General features: G+C 45.7%; 1 protein-coding gene across 1 annotated transcript in view; it reads right to left on the bottom strand.

Moving 5' to 3' along the window:
* The window catches only part of LOC135388097 (suppressor of lurcher protein 1-like), a 120,024-nt gene that overhangs the window by 65,255 nt on the left and 30,457 nt on the right, over positions 1-24,312 (bottom strand). Inside the window, exons 4-7 of the mRNA XM_064617418.1 lie at positions 13,538-13,610; positions 12,757-12,937; positions 10,072-10,286; positions 321-537 (exon numbers count right to left, since the gene is read on the bottom strand). Of these exons, the coding sequence (XP_064473488.1) occupies positions 321-537; positions 10,072-10,286; positions 12,757-12,937; positions 13,538-13,610 (686 nt within the window). The remainder of the gene's footprint in view (positions 1-320; positions 538-10,071; positions 10,287-12,756; positions 12,938-13,537; positions 13,611-24,312) is intronic.

Raw genomic sequence — 24,312 nt, 5'->3', positions numbered from 1 at the left:
AGACAAAAAAAAAAATAAAGCAAAAGGCTACTCAACCGTCGTCCAACGATTGGCTCGACGCTGGAGGTCACGTGAGTTTTTCCCAACAATAGAATTATACTACGCGTTCATCCTTCTGACTTTGCCTTGATACGCCGCTTCTAATGCCAACGCATTAAAAAAATACGGAGGGTTCCTTCACTGCTCGTTTAAGGTTTACCGTCTGAGAGGGGTATTAAACAAAACTGCTTTAGACGCCAAAATACATGAGCCGTAAAGGAATACACTACCATAGTAGTTTATCTTCCTGATTAGTTTCACGTTGATTAGGAAGGACATACCTAGAGTCGCCTCTCTGTAGCCTGATCTTCTCGAAGGTTATCCTGACTCTCTCGTTGAACCGGGCGATGAAATTGTAGGCACACTGAATGTTCTTTGGGTAAGTAGAAGGGAAGAGAGGAGAGTAGAAGTGACCCGAGGAAGTGGAACGGTTGCCGCTCACGAAGTCGTAGTCGCACAAGCTGCCCGGCAACAGCGTTCCGTCAACTTCGAAGTTTTCTGCGTCAGAGAAAACACAAAACAGCCCTTTTGAGAACATTGCTGGAAGAAAACAGTCAATAGAGAAGATGCCCTTTGCCTGGCTCAAGAACGTACGGGCGTGTCAATCCGTATCCTGTCTAATTTGTGTCATTGCAATCCACGCGTCTGACATTCTATTGCTCCGAAGTATTCTTTTCTCCTGTGTCGGGGAATGTCATAGGCTACGCAATCTGACGCCCGTCTGCCAACATTGCTTCTCTAAGGTCGCTTTCCGCTCCCTTATCAGAGCAGCTGATAGTATTTCAACCTGGGGCAGAGAACGGGAGAATGGTAAGGTATGTGTGCTGTTGCTAGGATAGAAAAGCCAGAACTCCTGGTGAGGTCATCTATGTGGAAAATCCGTATTTAACTACACTCTAGAAATGAAACTTCACCATGCCAAGCACTGCACAGAGTGATACATTTGTCACTTCCGATTTGGGGAAAGCGGGGGGCGTACGCCCTTTTTGGAACTGCGTAAGTATTCCAAAAAGACGTCCTCCCATTTTTAACCAACCAGGGGGTAGTACGATGTTATTCGGTATTCGGATGGTGATTGGCTAAGAGTGTGCTATGTGGTGATGTTGATGGTGGCGGTGGTGATGGTGAAAAGGATCGCCGTTGTCGGCCTCACAGAGGTGGGCAACGTCACGGCCACGTTCTGCCAGCTGGCTTCAATCCGTAGATTGCCTTACTCAACTTTCTTACTTTTTGTATCAGTATTCGGCCTATTTTGTCCCCATTATGTACGGCATAATTGGCACAAAACAGGCGTACGCCTCCCACTTTCATCACATCAAGGGAGAGAACGTTCTTATTCGGAATGATGGTTAGCTAGGAGCGTGCTATGTGGCGAAGTACACTTTTAAGAGTGTCCGCGTGGAGGAAGTTTCAGTTTTTCATTCTTTCTTTCAGGTTCATATCCCAACAAATGCGCGGCTAGACGCGAGGACAGTACTCTGTCGGTAACGTAGTCACTTGTGCGTCACAAGATATTATCATCACCATCACCACCATCATCATCACTAACATCATCATCGTTATCATCGTCGTCGTTATCATCATCAGTATGCAAGGCAATGTTCCAAGAGCCTCGATGCTCAAACGCCACAACGTTGAGTTGGGCCCTGGACCAAGTATACAGCACACTCAAACTCAGAGAATGAAACCTCAAGCAGCACATCATCTTGGCCCAATATCGGATCAATATTGGCAATGTCGGCCCACTATTGCTCCAAGACTGCACCAATGTAGGCAATGTCGCCCACTATTGGACCAAGATTGCACCAATATTGGCAATGTCTGCCCAATATTGGACGAAGATTGGACCAATACTGGGCCAGTATTGCCAATATTGGTCCAATATTGGGCCAAGATATTGTGCTGCTTGGGATGGTTGCAGCTTACACCTTCCAAATCCCCATCGTTGCCAGCACTTCTTACTTATCAAAGAAAACAGGAGCTTCCTTCTGGGCCATCGTTCAAACGCGAGCGCGGCTGAACGAGCAGGCTCCCCTTCCGCTGACGCTCAGGGTTTGTCGGCATTAAGGAGACAGTGTTGGATGTTTCGTAAATACATTTGCGCCCACGCTATCAATTTCCGTCGGCTGCACACAAGCAAGCAAAGAGACAAAGCGCAAAGTGCAGTTTTCTGTCGCGAACAAGATTGAGGCGTGTCGCGTCGCATCCATGCATTATTCATGGCCCAGTGTTGCCACTCCGGCGAGTCGACTCGGCTGCACCAAATTGCCGAAACTCTTGGCGAAGAAATCGTAAAAAAGAAAAGCTGCCTGAAAGAGGAAAGCAATATAGAGGAGAATCGTTATTTATTGCGAGCTCTATAGAGAGACTTCATCATTTCAGCGGCGCGGAGGAATCTGTCGTAAAAAATGACGTTGCTCATTTGTAGTTCAAGAATGTACCCCACGTCAGCGGCTGCGTTCACTTTGATGCGGCGACAGATGACCGGTTGTTTACTCTGGCCAAGGGTGCCAGATTTCGCTACTTTGCGCAAAATTGGCTACTCTCGTGCACTGTTGTTGTTCGTTCGGTTGGGCGGCGATGTCTTGTTGCTAAACTGTCTGCCTCCCCAATCTGGAGGCATGTTTGTTCGGAGGGAACCGTGTGTCTTGGGACGACTTCGTGGGGAACTGTGACACTGACGTTTGCCTTACAGCTTCTGAGGAAAGCTCGGGGAAACGATTAACCCAGGCAACGTAGGCGGTGCCGGTTTCGAACCTGGCTCACATCCCAGTCCCGACATGGAACTGGGTTATTTTACGGCGAATTCGTGTAGTCATTTCATGGCAACGCGGCCTAGCGGCCGGAAATCGCCTGCGCTCTATCACGTGACCGTTGCCACCCAAACATGAGTGCCAGGAATATAGCGGCTTTATCCGCTTGGATCACGCTAGGGGCACTGCGATCGCTCGCACGTCTTCGGATTCCGTCGTCTGCTATCCCAAGGAACTACAATTTGAGGGGCAATGAGGGCACTCGCCACCGTCGCAGTGAGGATGTGACGACACCGGATATAGATGGGCAACGCGCTGCGCGGTCGTAAAGAGGCCGGGCGAAAGAAGTAGCTAACAAGTACCGGGTGTTCGGAAAGCGCCACGCGACCATGCGAGATTGCTTCGCTTTGACCGAGCGAACGGGACTGCTCGAAATCTGTAAAAAAAAAATAAAAAAAAAGTTGCCACGAAATCATGACATGAACTCCGAATTAATCACTAAACCACGTGACCTAAGGACTGTAGATCAGAAGCCAAAGTCTGCATAATCGATGAACTCGTTTGAACATGCTGTGGAAAGTCGACGCAACGCCCTTTACTGGCGTGCAGTACTATTCAAGTCCATAAGCGGTAGATACGCCTAACCGGTTCACGTGCGAAGAGGATTGGGAGATGGAAATAGGGAGAGACCCGTCAGCCGTCTTGTGAGGAGGTTGAGGAGTCCTACATTCCGCTTGACTGCACGTAATACAAATATGCTCGACAGCCTCCGCCATCTGCTCCAGACAGACCAGACATGCCCTCTGACAAGCTGGACTTGTGCATGGTTTGGCCTCGCCTCTTTCGTGGATCTGAGCTGTGCCCCGTACAATCATTGTCCTCCTCAATATTAGCTTATACCAAATCAATAGTGTGCAAGCGGGGGCTCCGACAATGCGCTGAGGGCACTTGACGATTTTCTACGTACAACCGGGCTTATGGACATCTTATGACTTGCTGAATGCGTGATGTGTCTGCCCCCAGCGATTCCGACATTTTACACTGACTTGGTTGAACCTTTTGAACTACATGTTGAACTCAGTCAGTGTGAAAGCATCCTATGGTAGCAAGCTCAACTTCGTCGCCCTTCACGTATCCATTTTTTCTTTATCACATCACCATCACTCCTTGAGAGTCTGAGGATGTCTGAAGACTTGCTTCTTTCTGGGTTTCGTGCTTTTTCCTTTTTTTGTTGTTGTTTTTCTTTATGCATGTTGTGTTCCTCAAACCGTTGCCACCACCCTCCCTTTTCAACAGTATGATCTTATGCGATTTTCACTTCTTTTTTTTTTTATTTTTGCTGCTGTGAATCTTTTTATTTTCTTTTTTTCGCGAAGGACACCGCTCACCATCTTCTTAAGCATCTTTAACCAGCATTCAGGGGGCGTCGATTAGAATCCCGCTGCTGGTGCCTTTTCTTCAACTGCCATCGTTCAACTGAAGTATGCAACTGGGTGTTGTGAGGCTTTTGTTGCGCTGTTCTTTCTGTGTTCACTTGCCTCATCCTAGTACAATGTTACCAGCCAGACCATTCGGCAATAGCATACTGTATGCCAGCAACCACCACCACCACCACGTGAGTGAGGGGCGGTCGATTTATTGGCAGAAAGAAAGAAGAACACGGAAAGGAAAAGGCGTGACCCACTGACGTCGACGGCCGTGTAGGTCCGTCCTAGTAACTCTGGCCCGTCCGTAACAGCTGTGGAGAGAGAACAAATGAAACGAGAAGAAGAAGCGAGAAGCAGTGCTGGAACAAGGGCGGGCGCCCGATCAGGATCGAAACATGCTCTTTAAAGTTAAACCCGCTTGGCAAACTGCCTAAATATGCTGGCCTTTTTCATTCTTACTTTTATTTTTATTATTATTATTATTATTATTTTTATTTTTATTTATTTTTTACGTGAACCCGCTGGAGGTTACGAGGGGTGAGCTTCAATACTTGAACGTGAACATATTACTTATCTCGATGTCCTTTGGCGAAGGAGATTTTCCAATTCAGATATCAATTCCATGGTTCACGACGTAGACAAAAAAGAAGAAAAGAGAAAGAAAGAAAAAGAAAGAATGAAGCCATACCACACTGGGTATTTGACATCCTCCCAAAATCTCTACGCATGAAACCCGACCGTGCCGTCGTTTACACCCCAGCGCCGCACTGATATCCTGCTCCTGTACCAGACGCATAAAACCGAAAGCAGCGATCAAATCCGCCGCATACGAAGCGGCAGCGCCGTCGGTGTAGAGCTTTCATGGCACAAACGATATTCTTTCGTAATATTCCCTAAAAAATGCAAATGGAGCCTGCTCCGTTTTTTTTTTTCTTTCTTTCTTTCTCCGAGGTTCTTTTACAAAGAGCAAAGTTACAAAAGGCTTTTAACGACACTAATTTCATCTGACGTCCTCTTTGTCCTCCTATTCCTTTGAGCGTCCTCTGAGCGGTGGATCTTCTTTCGGCATCAGCATCAAAGCACAGTTCGAGGAAAATGATAAGGGCGTACATATAACCCCGTTTTTTTTGCTTTGGAGCCGTGTCGAAAATTGCTGGCTTATGTATTCATGGAAGGGAGACGGCGGCAGTTCCTGTTTAAGCGGGACCTAGCATATGATCAGCTCGAAAGAGAAGGTTATTGACGAAAAGCAGCTCCACTAACTCTTCGAACATCGGCTGATAAGATAAAGAATTAAATGGTAGATAAGGCTTTAGGGAGGCGCCAGTTAATTAGGACAGGCGTCCGCTTTGGGAAGTTTCCGCTGCTTGCCTCATTTTGGCTTGCGTTAAATTTTTATTCGCATTGAAGCCTCGGCTATGCGGGCTTTAATTAGGACGGAGAGGGAAAGTGGTTTCGGCCCAGAAGATGTGAAGGAGAATGAAGAGGAGTTTACTGCTCGCTTTATTTTTGTCGCCGAATTTTCGCCTCTTCCCTGCCCTTTCGTGACTGTGACGCTTGATTAACGCAGCGCATTTAATTTTTATTGTCGCGAATTAAATAGCTTAATTAATACAACAAACTTTCTCAGTTTAATTACCTAATGTTACTGACTAATAACGTGAGATTATTTAATTAGATTAAATGTAAAGTCACCAAAGTGAAATCTACATTCAAAATTTCGCAGTCCTCTGCAAGAGGGAGGACGCCCGTTGAATTTTTGGTGAGACATTTCGCGATAGAATACGATGGAATCCATTATAGTATAAAACTCTTTATGTTTTTACGCTGTAGAAATTTAAAAGAAACTGATCCATATCGCAAATGCTCGAGTAGCAGTAGTCGCCGGTTTCTGTAAAGTACACTTCTCCGACGTTGGGGGTCTAAGTCCTCATGATGGTGATGGTGATAGTAAAGAAAAATATGAAGTGGGCACTAATCGTCGCATTTCCATTACTCATTACTTTTATAACATAATGCATTATATTACTCATTACTTTTTTGAGGTTAGTAATGCATTAGTAACACCATTATATAACGAAGTAACGGCATTACACTGGCATTACATCTACGTTTTAAGGCCTAAGCTTGAAACGTGCCATGCATGAGTTTTCTTCCTTGCTCTTTTTTTCTTCTTCTTCTTCTTCTTTTTTTTTTCATAGGCAATAGCCACCCGATTATACCCTCAACCCGGTGGCACTAAGGTAGCAACGAGACTGAGACGCAAAAGCTATAGATAAGACTTATTGGAGCGTAGTATGGCAGTTGATGCTCAAAGTTGTCATTCACTGTCCCTGCCTGCTTTGGCGACAAGACATCTCTTGCCATACTGAACACTGGTTCAGCGGAAGCGGATGACGAAATTTCCATGTTGTACTGCACGAACAGTTTCTTGATTTTCGCGAACCCATCTAGCGATTCTGGACTGCCATCCTTATAACTTGCACCGAACCGTGAATGTCTCCCATCGCAACTAACTGGTTCGATACCGCACTAAATTCGGCCCAGTTATGGGACGAGTCTTTACCTCCTCCATGATGTCTTTTTGCCATGCTCAGCCCTACAATTCTGCCCTGACAGAAAAACGACCACTGAGAGCACAAGAGAAACTAACACCTAACACGGTACCATACCAAGACAGCCAATGAATCGCCGACTTGTCCCTTGTATTGTTACCGTCATAGAGGCTACGTTCCTCTTTCATTAATTCTCCTTTACCCAAAATGCGTACAGGAGAAAGTCGGCGATATCATCATGTGAACACTAGTGACGCACACCGCCAACTGTTGAACTCTGGAAAAATTCCCCAGGCTGAGCCCTTCTCTGGCTTTGTTTACCTGAGCTCATTGTTAAAGGCGAGTTCAAAAAACCTGGATGTTCCCAACCTTTACGTGGTACAATGAACATTCGACAAAAGTAATGAGCAATGCAACCCTGCATTACTCAGTCGAAATGTAATGCATTGCCATTACTCATTACTCAAAAGTAATGCATTACTTTGTAATACTCCCCACCTCTGTGCTTACTTTGTAATGCGTTACTCCCCACTACAGTCACTATATAAGCTTCACTTACAGTATCGTCACTGAGGAACGCGGACAAACACGGCGGCCATTTTATGGAGTACGTCTCCCCGTGACAGCGCAGTTCACGGCTCGGATTGCCGCGCGGTGACGTTGCTTCATCTCGTCGTTGTGTGTGGGAAGTTCATTACTCGTATGCACTGCTGCGTGACCTGTGTATTATGCTTCGTTTAACGCTGCAAATACGCACGGCGAAATATTCGTGTTCAATCGTCGTAAGAAATCGTCACGAGATTGAAATCTGTCGAAGCATATTACAGCTATATCACCGTTCCGCGCGCTGTTATTTCTGTGCGTCACACTTCATGTTACTGAATTCTAGGCGTGACGGAGATATTAAACTTTATCGTTTTTGAAACTTCCCTGAGTGTATCCCTTGGAGCTTTCATCGGGGTCTCGAAACACGCAGCAGGATTTCTGTAGAAAGCAGAAGGGTTTGCGATTCTCGATGTGGAACCACGCGGCGAGACGATGTTCATATCCTTCTTTCCGAGAGGATCAAAGACGGCTAACATAATGCTCTCTGTGGGATAGAGAAGCGTGTGTGATTGTTGCGCGATAATCCATGTATTGTCAACTAGTGCGTCCCGAGGATGTCAAGGTGAGCCCAAGACCATCAACTGCTGCTTGTAAACGAAAGGACCATTTCACCCGCGCACGATAGATGGCATCGTGCGCTAAGGTGCGCCGTGCGCGTGCGCGTGGGAAGCGTGGCGCGGAAACAAGATGGCGCATGCTCGCTCTTGGAACTCAGTGTCGATACTCTGGAGCGTAGCTTATTTACAGAGCCGTTTATAGAGAGAGTTTGGCCATTGGGAGGAGCCTAACTTGAAGCGCGTCATGCCACGTCACGGCTCAACGACCTCCCTCGTCGTGCTCTATTGTTATCCAGTCGTCAACCGGTCGCCGACGCCATATTGATGCTCATCGTTGTTTACAATCCAAGGAGAGAAGACACGTGTGTACTTCTTGTTTCGAAAGCCTTTCGTCCTTGAACTCTTTCAGTTCGGCAACAAAGCCCCTCTTATCACTGGCGTCAGTGGGTCATAAGCCGGTTATTCCTGTAGATTACATTCAACACGGCCACAAAGGTGTCGACCAGCTGGCGGACAGCATCAATATGGCGCGGACTAGATGGCTGATAAGCGGATTCCGCTCGGATTCAGGCTTTTTGGGCGGCGTAACGACGACTCTGACGTCAAAATAAGCTCCTCCCATGAGGCGGCAAAAGATCAAAGAATGACCAAACTCTCCCTATAAATGGCTCTGCTTATTTAGTGACTCTAGCTCCTCCTAATGGCGAAGCTCTCTCTATAAACGGCTCCTCACGCTACTGATTCCGTTGAACAACTTGATTGAACGAACGATGACAGTACCCTGACAGCGCTACAAAGAACATGAGTTCATGCAAAAGAAAGGATGTCTTGCTACGCAAATGAGCATAACTACGGACTTCGCTATGGCCCCCGCTATTTAGCTCGTGCGCTTAATACCCGCACGATGGCGCCGCAGTCGCTACAAAATGGTCGCGCAGTTGTAACGGTGATAGTCGGCGATAAACGGCGGTCCATAGCGTCGAAACGAGACGACTTTGGCCTTATCTAGGTCGGAGAGCGGTCTATCTGCCCAACATATTACACTCTAAAAACAGCGTGCTATGCGGTGAAGTTCTGTTTTTAGCATGCAGCTCGTACTGCATTCAGCTCCATCGCTGCAAGGCACGCTGGCCCCCTCACGTGGAATGCCTGTCGCTCTTTCTGCGCTCGAGCAGTGCGTAGTTCTGGTTTCGCCTCATTTGCGTACCAAAATTCGACAGTTTGTATCCCAAGGTACGTCCGCTTCTCAGGGCGTTTAATACGGACGGTGTATTTTGGTAATGGCGGGCTCCAATTCTGGTACCTCGCATTTCCCAGAAAATATCTAATTAATAACTCAGTAAGGCCCGGAAATTTATGCACTAAAAACGACTGAAATAGGCAGGCATTTGGGCCCCCAAAATGCCAAAATAGGCAATAAAATACAACAATAAGCACGTTAACCTCGTACGCTCTTTGGCTTTCTTGGTGTTTCAGAATGCTCCATCAAGGAAAACTTGCTCGTTTAAAGGCTACGGTACCATACAAACCTTGACGTCTGGTACACGAATGTTGAGGCAACTGGGAACCATGCTATATCGAATAATACTTTTAGTTTTCCGCCCTCGAAGATCTTGAAAGGACCTGAGACGCCAGATCTTTGGATGAAATGTACGCAAAAAAGGAACAAAGGGCGCAAACACGCAGTAACGAAAAGCAAAGTGCAGCGCCCAGCACGAGCCTGAACGCCGCACTCACACCTCTAAAAAAGGCTCTTACGGCGTCAAAAAATGTTAAAAAGCTGCAATTCAATAGAGTCGATGACAGGTAACCCCAAAAATATCGTATTTAGGCGTTTATAGGCATTATAGGCAAATACCTAAAAATCCGGGCCCTATTAATAAGTTCATTAATGAATTTTATCTAATTAATCCTTCAGGGGGGGGGGTAGTTGCATACGCTGTCCTACAGGATATCCGCCTGGCCGTATAACCCAGCTGCAAAAACGTTTAATTGAACGTTTAATTTAACAATGTTTTAATTTAATGTTTAAAAAAAGTTTATGCAGCTCGAATAGTTTTTAAACGTGTGTGTCGAAAAAAAAAACTACATTTTTTCATCGCGCAACTCTATTTATAACATGAGTGTGACATACTCTTGTTGATGAACCTGAAGGTTCCCCTGAAGCCCGTGTTCTCTCCGTGCCTCCAGTCAGAGTGGAACTCGAAGATGAGGGATCTTCCAGAAGAATAATGCACTTGTTCAATATCCGCTTCTTTGCCGCACAATATGGCGTTCCAGGGCGTACTCTCGTTCACACCAATCTCGTTCAGGTGGAGGTAGAGGCGAACAAAGTCGCCGTACAGGCACCTTGGGAGAGAGAATAACGTTTACACATAAGAAATCGTTCGCAGTCAAGCGTGTCACAGGGATTCCCAAGTAAACTGAACCGATATTTTAAGAGAGCACGGAGCGATGTGCTTGATAGGAGCCACTTCAGAGCAATTAACGGCATTTGGCTAACATCCTAAAATTAGGTATAATCTTCCAATAGATCTCTACCCGAGAAACGCTATCATGACGTTGGTAGACAGACTGAAACCGAAACAAATCGGAAGGGGAGGGCTGGGTTCCACGAATGGGCACTTGTTCGCTGTCTCCTATTGAAAGAAAAGTACAGGACCTAAGGACGGGACCATCGTACTCCACTCAAGACCGTGGTTTTCGGGCGCAACCTTGTTCGCCCCTAGCTTCCAGCGTAGTTCAACTCTACCAAATTGGTGGCGCTGTCGAACACTATGACGTCATTTGTTTACAAACCGGGAGAGGTCTATTGTAACCTTATCCTCTTTACAGTTACTCCAATGGAGACGACTTGAAACTATTCTAGCGACATGTGTGCCCTATGTCCTTGCCTGGGACACAGTAACAGGACGTGCTTCACATAGCAGTGTCCATTATGAAAGCGAACGCCCGTTGCATTGGTATTGTCACTATTAGTGAGTTTTAGTATAACGTACGCTGTCCCCTTTGCGTACGTAACGGTTAGCGTGGTGGTTCTGCGCAGTGCGCGAAGCTCTGCTTGTGTCTTGCGCGTGCGCAGAACCACCAATGCTATCCCTTACATACGCAAAGGCGACAGCGTACGATATACTAAAACTCACTGTAATTGTCCGTGCGTGTGTGTGTCCGAGAATTGAGCTATAATTATTTGTCTCGTTACTGTATAGCGAACAATTAAAAAAGAAAGATGCCCATCACTATAATGTTGAAATTGATGCGGGTGTTCATATAGCTTACGACGCATTTGTACAATTTTAAAAGTATACAGTGGATATGCTCTGAATAGCCTTCCGCGTTCCTTTTTAAAACGGCGTACACTCCTCAGTCGTTGACTTCAATGAAGGCAATATGTAGGCAGGAATATTTATGAAAGAGTTCCTTAAAGCTCACTTATTCCTGGCTTAGTATACGCGGAACAAATTTATATATAACAAAGTCTCAAAAAGGCCTATAGATGTGGGTCAAAGAATGTGCGCCGTATATTGCTGAGTTAATTTTCTGAGTCCTCCAGAAACCCATGCTAAGCGCCTGGAGAGACACGGTAAAAAAAAAAAAAAAAAGAAAGAGAGAGAGAGAGAGAGAGAGACAGAAAGCAATTTTTCAAACACAGCAACATGTATTACATGTACACACGTACATGGTTCGTAATAAATATTGCTGTGTTTGAGAAATTTTTGTATGTCCTTGTTTGACCGTGTCTCTCGATACCCTTACCATGAGTTCGCACCATCTCGCATGCACCATCTTCCTTTTGTCTCCAGAAACCCCTCAGTAATTTTCCAAACTTCCGTTCCGTGGCGTCCGCCATTGTCTTGCATGCCTCGCTCTCGTTTCAATACGCGGACTACATTCTCCTGTGCACTTATGCTTTCTCGGAGAGTAGTTCGCTATTCTCATTGGCGGGACTACTTTGCAAGCCGCAAACGGATATAATATGAGGTGCAGACAGAAAGGAGGACATGCATATGTACATATTTATATATAATACGTAATTGTGTTGTAGTATTATCGTCGTTTTAAAGGCCCCGTAAAGGAGTAGAGGTGCAATCTGAGATTTATCTATTCGGTAGCCTGAGCCCTAAGTACTGTTACGTCACAACTTTCGTCACAATTGCACTCATAGTTTTATACAAAATTAAAATTGAAAATTACGAGCAACACTGTGTGAAAGTGGTCACCCAACTGCGCATTGTGCGGCGTCAAGTGCGGCGTCAAGTGCGGCGGAAAACTACATTGCATGCAGGCAACACTGGGTGTAAAACGCAAGAAGTTCGCTACGTGTCGGCAACATAGGCATCACGAGGAACAAGTCAGTCCGGAACACAGAACACTGTTGCCTGGCGAATTGGGGATTATTTGCCATCAGATGTCAACCCGAGCCGTTTTACCTCAATATTGCTAAGAAATTAGTTATCCGTCACATTTGTAACTTGATAACATTTGTTTTAGCGCTGGGTTTACAAGCAAACAAAGTTAAACTACGCCGTCAATATGCACCGTCTGACTGCTGCTTTCGGCGCCTTCAAATAATGTGCCCTGTGTCATGTCGGTCGCAAGTTGGCCATGTCGGCTACATGTCGCTTGTTTCGGTCAACATCAAGCCGATGTTGTCAACATCAACGTGATATCGATCGCAAGTTGGCATTGTCGGCTACATATCGTTTGTTTCCGTCAACACCGTGTCGACATTACCGACTTCAACGTGCTATCGGCCGCAAGCTGGCATTGTCGGCTATATATGTCGGCTATATCGAATGTAATACGCGTGTCTACTCACTCGAATTTCATCTTCTGCACGTCGAACTCGTCGAAAGTAAGTTCTATGATGTCGTTCTCTCCCCCTAGGAAACTATAGAGTAGGCAATCGATGTTGGTCTCGTACGGGGCGGGCCAGTTTGGGGAAGTGAAGATCCCGTGTGCCTTGCCGTACATGCTGTCAAACACCACACACTTGCACGCTGAAAAAATATTTGTGAGACAAAATCATATTTTTTTAGTGTTAATATACCTGCGAAACGCAATGCACAATAACGTAATGAAGTATTTCGATCCGTGGCGATACATGCTTACGTGTGTTAATAGGTGTCAGTAAAGCACTATACATGTGCTGTTTTACACTCTGTTCTGCACAGACGTTTGGGTCCTCAACGTTAAATAAATATTAAATCAATAAGTATGTCTAACAACAGCTGGCGTGTGTTTATAAATGCTAAAATATTTAGAGAGATGAATAATAAAACAATAAATATATAGGCTGATAACTGATTAAATGAGGCGACATACCGCAGTGATAATGACACTTGTTAATACTAACATTTACTTAACATTAACATTTACTCGTAAAAGGGAATATCTGTAAGTGCTAGTGCCCTAATACACAATTCACACCATCCAGCATCTGTGCATATAGAAACGTATGCTAATATATGTCAGTTCATCCTAGCAGGTGCTGGTTCGTGATAATTGATATCGACATAAGCTAATATGCGCTTATCGATTTTAAAGCAGACCATTTTTGACACAAACACACGCTTGTATGAATCATGTAACTCGATTACCTGGGCTAACTGCCCTGGTGAACCCGAGGTAAGACATGTGCACCATCATCAGCATCAAGAGCGAACCCGCCATCTGGAAGAAGGTGTACAAAAAAATGCATAAGTGAGCGTTCGCAACACAAGCGCTAAAGCTACATCTATAGTCCCAACCCACGTACACACCATTTCTTCTGCTCCTTGCGAAATTAAGCATTAGATATTCTCTCCCTCGCTTCCTGTGCACAGAATCAATTATTCCTTTTCCCCCATCGCGAACAAGGAACGAATACTCATCCTAAGTAGCATACGCCTGGATCCAAGAACGCACAAACACCTAGACGGAAAACGGAACAAGAACCAACAAAAGCGGGCGCAGAAACACAAAGCAAAGCTCTCCCATGGCAGCGCAGACGACATGATCAACCGAAACAGAAACATAATTCCCCCTCGCAGACAAAACTAACAAACAACTTCCTGCAAGAGTTCCACTATCCGGTTGGTTATCACGATACTTCCGTCGTCATTTGTATTAATTACTACAGCCCAGCCCAGCGCTAATTCGCCTGGACGGTGCTGCCGCCATTTTGTAACGAGGTTAGGCACTTTTTTTTTTCCTTCTCTTTCCTGTCTCTCCCTTTCATCTTGTTCTGTCCCAATAGTGCTTCCCTCTTTTCTCCCTCTGTATGCTGACAAGGGTTGCACATCACGTTCTTAATGCATCTCAAATGCGAACTAATGAGACGTGTTTCTGCGTCTTTTTTCGTCGTCTGTTTTGTGTGTGCGTGTCGTCTGCGTGATGTCGATGCGGTTGCTAGGGTTCCGGTTCATTGGATGAGCGACAGCAAGTATCCAGCTAGGAAACCGCATTTAATGCGATCATTTGCAGAGGCGGAGCGACGCTGATTGCCGGGTGTTTGTGAGAAAATAAGAGGGGATGAAATTCGGCCACGAGGAAGTGTAATTAGCGACACATGGACCAGTGGCGGCCATCTTGCTTCAGCGAGATTTCTCTATCTGAGAGCCAAATTAACGTGATGATGACTTTCGAAAATGTCTTCGCAGGGTGATTCTATTCCGTACGCTGAATATTGCATAAGCTGGGCAGTTATAGATGCCATTTACGTTTTCAATGTACGCCTGCGCCATGTTCATTCCCATGTTTCCTTCAGTGAATTGTAATGTAGGTGACATTCATTTACCAAAATGTGCTTTCAACCGACTAAGAACGGAGAGTACGTTCCCCAACTTTCCTACAGAACAACTCTTCACCCTTTAAAGATAACACCGCACTTCTCCTTACGGCTGCACCACTGCCATTTTGTATTCAGAAATTTCCGCCGTATGCGACACATCTTAACTTCATCGGAAGAAATGCATTCCAGCTCCAACCGAGGTTCGATCTGGCTCATAATCTGCTTCATTTTCCTCCCTTTTCCTTTTTTTTTATTTTTTACCTTACCAGGTGCACTTTCCATTTTGCACGCGCGCGCGCGCGGACACACACACACACGCATATATATACTTTATACATATATATAAATACTGTTTTTCATATTCAAGCAAGCGAGATGTCAACCCTGTGAGACGTACACGCGTGCCAAAATGACATCGAAAAACACAACAGGCAAATTCGCATGCGACAGTTGCGAGGTTCGCTAACTTTATTTAAAGCTGACGAACCAAAACCAAAAGAGGGAACCATCTTCGTCGGTTTTCTTCTTTCCTGTCTATCTATTTCGTTATGTTTTCGACATTTCCTCACTCTTTTTCCCTTGACATCGCCAACGTATATACTTTCTACCGTATACACGTGTGCATGCAGGCTTTATAGGACGAGGGACGAGACCTTGTCAGAAATATCGATTTTTCAGGGCGCAGGTGAAGGATGTCGATGAGATCCCTCCACTGTGAAGCGAACAGAGACGGGAAATTGTGAATACGTAGAGATGGGGTGGAGGATTTGTACGAAGACTGAGGAAAGAGCGCTAGGGAGTTCGATAAACACTCGGTGGTGGAAGGTTTTTACTTGATTGCTTTACCTCGCTTATCTTTTTTTTTTCTTCTTTACTGCAGAGAGCAGAACTTTCGACAATGTACTTCTATGTCTCGCACCTGGATTGGATTTGAATCAGATTGTGGTTCCACAAGGGAGAACAGGATTTCGCGATGAACGTCAATCACTGCACGGAATGATACCTTTACCACTCCCGAGTTGTAGAAGCGGGCGAGGCGTACGCCTTTTTGTGACAGTCAACATAACTGCATAAAAGTGTCATAAAACAGCGTATACACCTCCCGTTTCCAACAGATCAGGGGAATGAAGGATGTGGATGTCATTCGGGATTATGGGTGGGCTTCGAGCGCATCGGGCTATATACATAGTATACTAGTAAAGGACACTTAATAGTAGCACGATTGATTGATTGATTATGAAAAAGAAAAAAAGTGGAGAAAATAGAGTTAATAGCACGAGCCACCAGCAGTGATGACAGCGTGAAGAACGTACGGGTGAAAGCGAATTAGGAAATTATTAAAGTAGTAAATGAGTGTACAACAACAACAACACATAAATCCTGACTATGGCGTGGGGGGAGTGTGCAAGGTCTCTACGGGTCGCCGCAATGGTCCACTGTTCTGTACTGACACCATGTGTCAAAACCTTTTGTAAGATTCCATGTCGTGGAAATATATCACCACGAAGACGTTCATGCTGCCTGCGACGTTGGGTGCAACGGCACAAGTATACTTCAATGACACTGTAAGGAAGACTGTCCAGTGTTGCCAGCTCTGAGTGGCAAAATGCGACGAGCTACCCTGTATAGTGTTCACATGACATCATTATGTGTCCTCCACGGCCGCCACAGCACTTCAGGGAGTCTGCTTTCCCGGTCTTCTGCAAGAAGCGTTCGCTGTAGAGACGCTGTCTCAAGAAAATGTAGTGTTTTGTATAGTTTCTCCACCACCGTAGTTCTGTACCGCATGACGAAGCCTCGAACTGTGTTGGCGGATGGCAAGGGTGCGTAAGTTATATTTGTACATTGTGAAGGTGCACATAAGTGCATGGCAGATGGAATAATATAGACAAGCAAGCGCGCTACTATGAAAATTTAAATAAAACGCCCTACCTAAGTCGTAAAATGAAAGTAGCGGTGCTCTTCTGCAAGTCGCACACATGTTTTGCTCTGATGAACCGACAAAGTGTGCCATGACATGCCTAGTCATGAACCCTGGGCCGCTGGCATTGCGCTGCTGGTCAGAGGCTGAGATTTGCTTCTCGTTGGCAGAATATGGGCAGGCATAGCAAGATAAAGCATGTGTAAGAGGTATTCGTGTAGTAACACAGTTGTCCTAATTTATTGACGTGTATATATAGTTTATGGTCGTAGAACTTACGCCATTCCTGTTTGTTATACGGCTCACACATAAAAGATTTCATGCAACCACGTGCTACACGGAATAGCGTTATATTAATTAAATAATGTAGTTAATTTAATTTCTAAGTACGTAAATTCATTAATGAAAAGTCGCAAAAGCGAACTTTACGCCGTCTCCAACGATGAGAGCCGCCCTAAATTTCTTGAAAAATTAAATTAGTTAACTAAATTCGGATTCAAACAGATGCAGTTTTTCTTGGTTTCAACCAAAGCGTTCGACTCTGCTTTACATTCCTCTCTCACCCAAAAACTATTCCTGCTTAACCTTCACCATGATGTCTTTCACTGGATTCGTCCCTTCCAGTTTCTTCCGCAGGACTCTGTCCGTGGACCTCTACTCCTTCTTATTTTTATTAACGACCTTCCTAATCCTATCACTTCCGATATTAGGCTCCTTTGCTGACGACTGTGTTATCTATACCGCCCTACAAGATCTTTTTTTTGTACCAAGTAGCCCTTCACGACGACCTTACTTTTATCAATTACTGGTGCTCAATACTTGACCTCTTTCGCTCAATCACCGCTGCTAAATCTTATTTCCTATTTTCTCCTTCCAAATCATCGTTGATATCGTATCGTTCTTCTCCCGTCTCCCTGCCTAATCCGTAAAAGTATTTTATCCTTTATCTCTCCTCTCAACTTCCCTAATCTAAGCAGATTTACACCATTGTAAGCGGTGTCGACCGCGAGCTTCTTTATCTCCGTCGCAACCTCCAAATTAGCACTCTCTAATTCAAACTTCCTGCATATTCAACATTTATAGGGCCAAAACTTGAATACGCCTGTAATGTATTCAGTTACCCTAAGCGTGTAAATATAGTTAACCTCCGGGAGTTACCACGCGGCTTACCAGTTCGCTCACTTCACAGAAACTTTTTTCGTCTATGCCTCTTTCACATGTTCGATTATAATCCTTATTTCTGGAGATGGCTCGTAGACCGTCTCATTACATATCTTTTAGAATTGATCATCCTTGTAAAATGTATCGTATTACTTGTCGTTCGTCTCGCTTAGAGTTTCAGACTTTTTTTCATGCGCTGTTATCGGTTGGAATATATAACTCTCTGGTGGCCAGAGATTACAGGCAGCGTTATGATCACCCGCAGGATCATAATATGCTCTATGTAAGTCGCAAGCAAATTGCTATACTCGCAAACAGACAACACTTATGACGGTTCTGTGTGCACTGTGTCAGCGGAATATTATCAGGTTTCTGCCGCGAGACGAAATAGTCACACCCTATTTCATAAACCTCAGTGCACAAATATTACCGCGTACACAGCGCAGAGAAAGAGCAGATGTGAACATTAACCTCAGTGTATTTTCGGCATACTTTCGATCTTGACAGCCAAACACATCCCGGTATTACGCGACGTTGTGCAATGCCGTGTCAATGCTCGCTAGTTAGATGTTACCCTATACATTTTACTTTCAGAGGCAAAAACGCATATAGATTTTTACCTCTATTAGAAGTAACCGTCTTAAGAGTGATAGCAGTGCTTCGTTGTGCAGTTCGCTTGTACGTATCTCGACGAGTCTTACAGTGAGTCAGTGTTTTGTATAGCGCTGATTAAGATCATGGGCGTTTACTATGCCTAGTATACTGTAGAAACACATTCGCCTACAAAATGCCCACATAAATAATAAAAGAGGTGCCACGAGTGCAAAAGAGCCTCGTATATACGTAGAAGGAGCTGTCTTTCCTGGTCATTACCATATTTTATGACGCTAATTCCCCCGAACCGTAGGCGTTAAACACACAATGAACTGTAGGCATTATGCGCACAAACTTCCTTCTACTAATTAACATATTCTAATGTGCTAAATAGAAAGAAAAGTCCGCGGAACGTTGTAACACAGTTTAGCGCGTGTTGTTAAGAGAGGCCACAAATTATACAACCCATAAAAGATCTGTTGAATGAAGCCGCCTTTGACGCAGAGGAAGCCGGGAAGAGTATGGTACTCACTGTCCCGTACTTCCGCCGAGCAGCGCATACACAGCAAACCGGAAGGACTCGTGGCGCCGCCACGGCTTTCACACCGGAAGTAGGTACGTTACTTCCTCTTCCCTTTGAACGCCTCGGGAAAATGATGGCGAGGCAAAATAAGGGATGCGAAAAGTAGAGAGAGAGTTGGGACGAGCAAGGTACCGTCGGAAGCAGGCAATCTATTTCCCATGGGTGCCAAAGTCTGTTGAGGAGATTTCTTTCGCCGGAGAAAAGGGAGAGATCTGTCGGAGGTTCATTCATGGTCTCTTTTCAATGCGGCCCTTATTCGTGGATGTCCTGTCGATGCTATTAGAGGAGAGTGTAGGTTAAATCTTCCCGAATGGTCACACAAAGCGTTCTCCAAAGAGGGGTTTGGGCGTACGAAGTGTTGTACGAAGTGCTGAGCGACGTTGATTTGGCGTGTGTCTCCCGGGCTGTGAGCATGAAGGTCCAGGGGCGCTTAAAAATGGCGCGTACGAAATGGCCGAGACATCTATCATTTTTACGCAAAGTTACTATTACGAAATCTACTATTTATTATTTAGCACCTGGTAAATTTCACATTTATATGTGTGTATAGTGCTTATGACGAAAGTGATGGAATTCCTTTAGTTTTGTGCGCACATAAAATGTGTATTTATCATTTCGTAATTGGGGTATATGTTTATTAAGAAGAAAAAAAGAAAGGTTAGCCAGGAAAAAAAACCGGCTTGCTATTCCAAAAAAAAGGAACAACGTCACATGCAATTCACGAGTCCTGAGACTCGGAGAAAACCGAGGAGAGCGGCAGTGACAGCCCACTGGTTAGGGTGCAGGACGGGGCCAAGGACAGCGGCCAACGAAAAGTCGTTACAGCCAATCTGGAGCAGACGGCAACGGAGGGTGTTCCTATGGTGAAGCCACTGCTGACAATGCAGGAGTTGGTGTGGGATGTCAACTTCCACGCCACAGATATTGGAGTTTGGTGGATTTAGCCGACCCATTTTGAAGAGAAGTGAGGGCGCGTACGGGCAACATTGAGTCGTAGGTGCTGGAGAAGGGATTCTTCTTTACGACTGCGGTGGCAAGTGTCGACAAACTCTATCAGTGGGTCGATAGACCGTATAGGAATGGGTTGTAAGTCGTAGTTTCGGCCCGGAACTGCCGAGCACATGCGGCACACCGACGGCGAATATGTACAGACAGCATGTGGAGGATGTAAGCGGCAGAGGTGCCAGGGCCGAAGTGCCATCAGACCCAGCGCGTCTCGCTACTGCGTCTGCTCGGGTATTTCCATACAGACCTATGTGGCCAGGGGCCCTATCCTGGTCAAAGTAATCGACCTCGATTACTTTAAATCTCTTCTGTGATTGGTGCACAGTCGAAAAAGGCGTGAATATTAAAAGCGGTTGACACCTTTTATCAACCAATAGCCTAACGTGTTATCTTGGAAAGCGACCCGCCTTATCGGTGTTTCTTCCTGAGAATCCGAATGCCACACCTGTGATCTGCAAACCGTGCCTTGTAGCTTCGGTTTTTTGGTGTCGGAAACGAAAGCCTCTACCGGCGTAACACTGAATTTCGTGGAAAATGCGTGGAAAAGAACGCTCGTAACTTCCTTTTTTGCTATTTGTCATTTGTCATGACCTACAGGTGTGCAAGACGGCGATCTTTGCGTGACACCGTGATGGTACTTGGCATTTATAATGCGGTATGTGCCCGTGAGATGGCGCTGATGGCAGGCAACAAAGCGATAAAACCGCAAAGGATCATGCAAAGGCAAAGGGTCGAACGGACAGTGTGGCGCAAGTCGTAAACGCGTTTGGAAGAAATCGGTTCGTGCTTTAAATCTTGAGCTTTATTTATGAGCTTTTTTATATATTTCTCTGTGTGTTCGTGTGCTCGATATGCGAAATGATAAGTGGTTTATGCTTCTGTTGCTCGTGAGCTGTGCGGGCGGTAATGGTACCGCAAATGCAGAGCCAAATGAGTGTTGATAGTTACTTAACAAACTGAACTATGAGTTTTTGTGTGCACACCGCTATATTACAAGAACACTGATTGTATGGTGCCTCTGACGACGCTTCGAAAAGCGCTCCACTCTCACGCATACGAGGCGGCGATCCGCACAAACGAACTGTGTTACGCGGTGAAGCGGGTTGTGCAGCGGTGCTTTTCTATCTTTATAAAACAAAAACGAAGAAAGATGTCAATTTTTTGTTGTGACGAGCACATACAGACTTTATACAACCCAATAAACAGAAATGCACATGCGGACCCATCACTAAACCCGTCGCCGCTCAAAGTAATCGACCCTCTTTCGCTACATTACTTTTCAGCTTTGAAACGAATCTTTTACGTCATTGTTACGTCAAAATGACGTAGGGTCACGGTCCGAGATTAGGGTCGAGAGGCTGGGAAAAAACTAGGTATAAATTTCAATTGGAACGGGCGGGATCTAAGGGCGGAGTATTTCGTGGCAGCCCTGCCCTACAGCTTGTGATGTAACGTAATCGAGGTCCATTTGACGAGGATAGGGCCCCAGGGACCCAAATGAAACGTGATGTTTAACTACACTTTTAAAAATGAACTTCACCGCATAGCACGCTCCTAGCCAACCATAACCTCGAATGATATCGTTATCTGCCCTGATTTGTTGAAAATGGGAGGCGTACGGCTTTTTTGTGACACTTATGCTGTTCATAATTGTCACAAAAAAGGCGTACACCTCCCGTTTTCAACAAATCAGGGCAGATAACGATATCACTCGAGATTATGGTTGGCTAGGAGCGTGCTATGCGGTGAAGTTCATTTTTAAGAGTGTAGGGGCTAAGAGTTGATTGAATTTCTGAAGTGTCATGGGTGTGCAAATCGCTTATTATGCTGGGGCCAGATGACGACAATATATCTAATGATGCCTTGCTGTTGGTAATAGGTTCACACATTATGCGTATGTGTACGTATATTAAATATATTCTCACAAAGTTAGCGCTTAGATGCTAAATGTATGTCACTTTTATCTGCTACATAGGTCAAAGTTTCACACATGACGGTGTATAGAACCCCACGGGAGCAATATCTCAGAACCCCGAACTCGTTAATGACTTTCACTTAAATAAGAGCATTTTCTTTATATGGGTAGAATCACTGCATCATATTCTCATCGGTATAGGATCGAGGTTGTGGATTAAAGGGCAAGTGACGTTGTGTTCATGAACTGGACGAACCGTACAAGGTCGTCAAACTGCAAGCCGGGAAAGTGAAGGGACAAATGTCACTACGTAGTAACTGCATGAGTAGTAGCCGACTCCATTCGTTCATCATGTCGAGGCTTTGTGCGGTTGTATAGGATAAAATGTCTCCGGACGAAATGTGCATGACCTCGTCTCCTACTGCAGTCACTATCTTGTTCAGACTTTCCTGCTGCTGCGCCACTCCTGGCACATGCATTCGTGAGTCGCGTGTTACCGCCGTCATTGGTTCGAGCACCTGAAGGAAAAGGCGTCTTCGATTACGTTACGTCGAGAGTTCGGCTCCTGGTGATGGTGATGTGATAACGACGAAGTCAAACTGGCTACTACAGGACTCTTACACACAAAAAATGCAAAGGGATGAACGAGTTCAAAAAGTTTCAACTAAGTGAGCGTAAAATGCCGCAATCGCTGGAGGCGCACGCAGCACACATTCAGAAAGTCATAGAATGTCCATAAGCGGTTGTACGTAGAAAATCTTCAAGTGTCCTCAGCGCCTTGTCGGACGACTGAGGACCGGTGAGGTGTCGAAGACTGAGGTGTCGAAGGCGCGGGAGTCCACATGAGACAGGCTGGCCTCTAAAACCCTTCGAGAATCAACGTATGTCCGACACCTGAGAAAGATGTGTTCTACGTCCTCTACAACGCCACACTCACTGCATTTCGGAGAGTCACGCTTGCCCTGTTCGAGGAGAAGGCGTGCGCTGCACGGTACATTGAGCCGTAGCATGTGTCGGACAGTCGTCGTTTGTCGCGTGAAGGAAGGTGGTACTCGAAAGCGTAAGGGTCAGTTCTCACGACGCGACGTCGCGAGCGGGCGGCGGAAATAGACGTGCATTTCCGGAGTTGGGAGAGGAGAAACGTCGAGCCAAAAAAATTGCCATGCCGGTCTCTTTCACGACGTCGGCGAGAGGTGGCGAGAACGATACACTGTCGACCAATAAGGTGACAGAGAAAGGCCACGCCTCTTGAGTTGTCGTGTGCTTTGGGCGACGCAATGACACTGTGGTGGGAACATAAAAATCATGCGCCTTGGCGGGGCGGCGGAAATGCGTCTCTACTTCCGCCGCCCGTTCGCGACATCGCGTCGGGCGTCGCAAAGTGAGAACTAGCCCTAACTCTGGAGCGACCTTGTACAGAAGCGAATCCCGAGCAGATCTTGTTAGCCGCAGGAGGTGCCGCACATTTCTTGCTTGAGCTCGTTCAGTATTCGCCCCGCATCACCTTTGGTGAAATAAATGGGCATCAGTTGGACGCGCCTGAGTTGAAGAGCTCCTCATCCTGATTGTTCCCCCCAGCCAGACCGTCATTATATGTATATATATACCAATAATTGTATTGTAATAGCAAACGTTGCGCCAAAGTAAGGAAGTTGCGCTGGGGCACTTTTGAAGTATGCTCGACATTGCTTATTTGCCGCTCTGTCATTACCCGTGATGTATAATACATCGCACTTCGTTCTGGGCGATGCCGGCTAGGCCGAGTGAAGTTGCTTCGAGCTTGTGTTCCAGAGGCCTGTCATCCCTTATGCATTGGCTCCGGAAGTTGTCTAAATGCAGTTAACGGTAGCAGTTTCCTTTGCCTGCTGAGTGCACCTTCAACATTTCTATGTGTGTCCTTTTGTGTCCTCTCCTGTCGATGGCCTCCGGTATGCACAAGGTGCTGTTGAGTGACATAGGGTGAGTGTCTTGTGTGATGTGCCTTCTGGTCTCAGTAGGGGCTGTCGGTTCGCGTAATGCTGGCGTGCTGACTCCTGTGGTCGCAGAGGTCACGTGATGCTGACCACCAGCACTAATCTTTGGGTAGTTCTCGCCACCGCAGCGTGTGTGCCATACTCCTGAACTTTATTAACGACATCCCTATGGGTGTGCCACAAGAGGTATCATCTCGCCGAACTGTGTACCGAAGTGGCGAACGTTGAACACATATTAATGAACTGCTCCAGATACAGTAGTCCAACGTACTGACCTTAGAGCCGCTTTGGAAAGACTGGACCTCCGTCCTCTAGACTTAATGAAGCTCCTCGGAGAATGGCCGTGGGATCTTAGACATCGTGCGGCAGCTGCTTTAATCGCATTCCTTGTGGACATTGCAGCGCCTCTAACGTATTGGACGTGCTAATTTTTATTTTTAAGTGTTTTGAA

This window comes from Ornithodoros turicata, chromosome 3 (genome assembly GCF_037126465.1).
Source record: "Ornithodoros turicata isolate Travis chromosome 3, ASM3712646v1, whole genome shotgun sequence".
Lineage (NCBI taxonomy): Eukaryota > Metazoa > Arthropoda > Arachnida > Ixodida > Argasidae > Ornithodoros > Ornithodoros turicata.
This window is presented reverse-complemented; position numbering and strand designations above follow the sequence as displayed.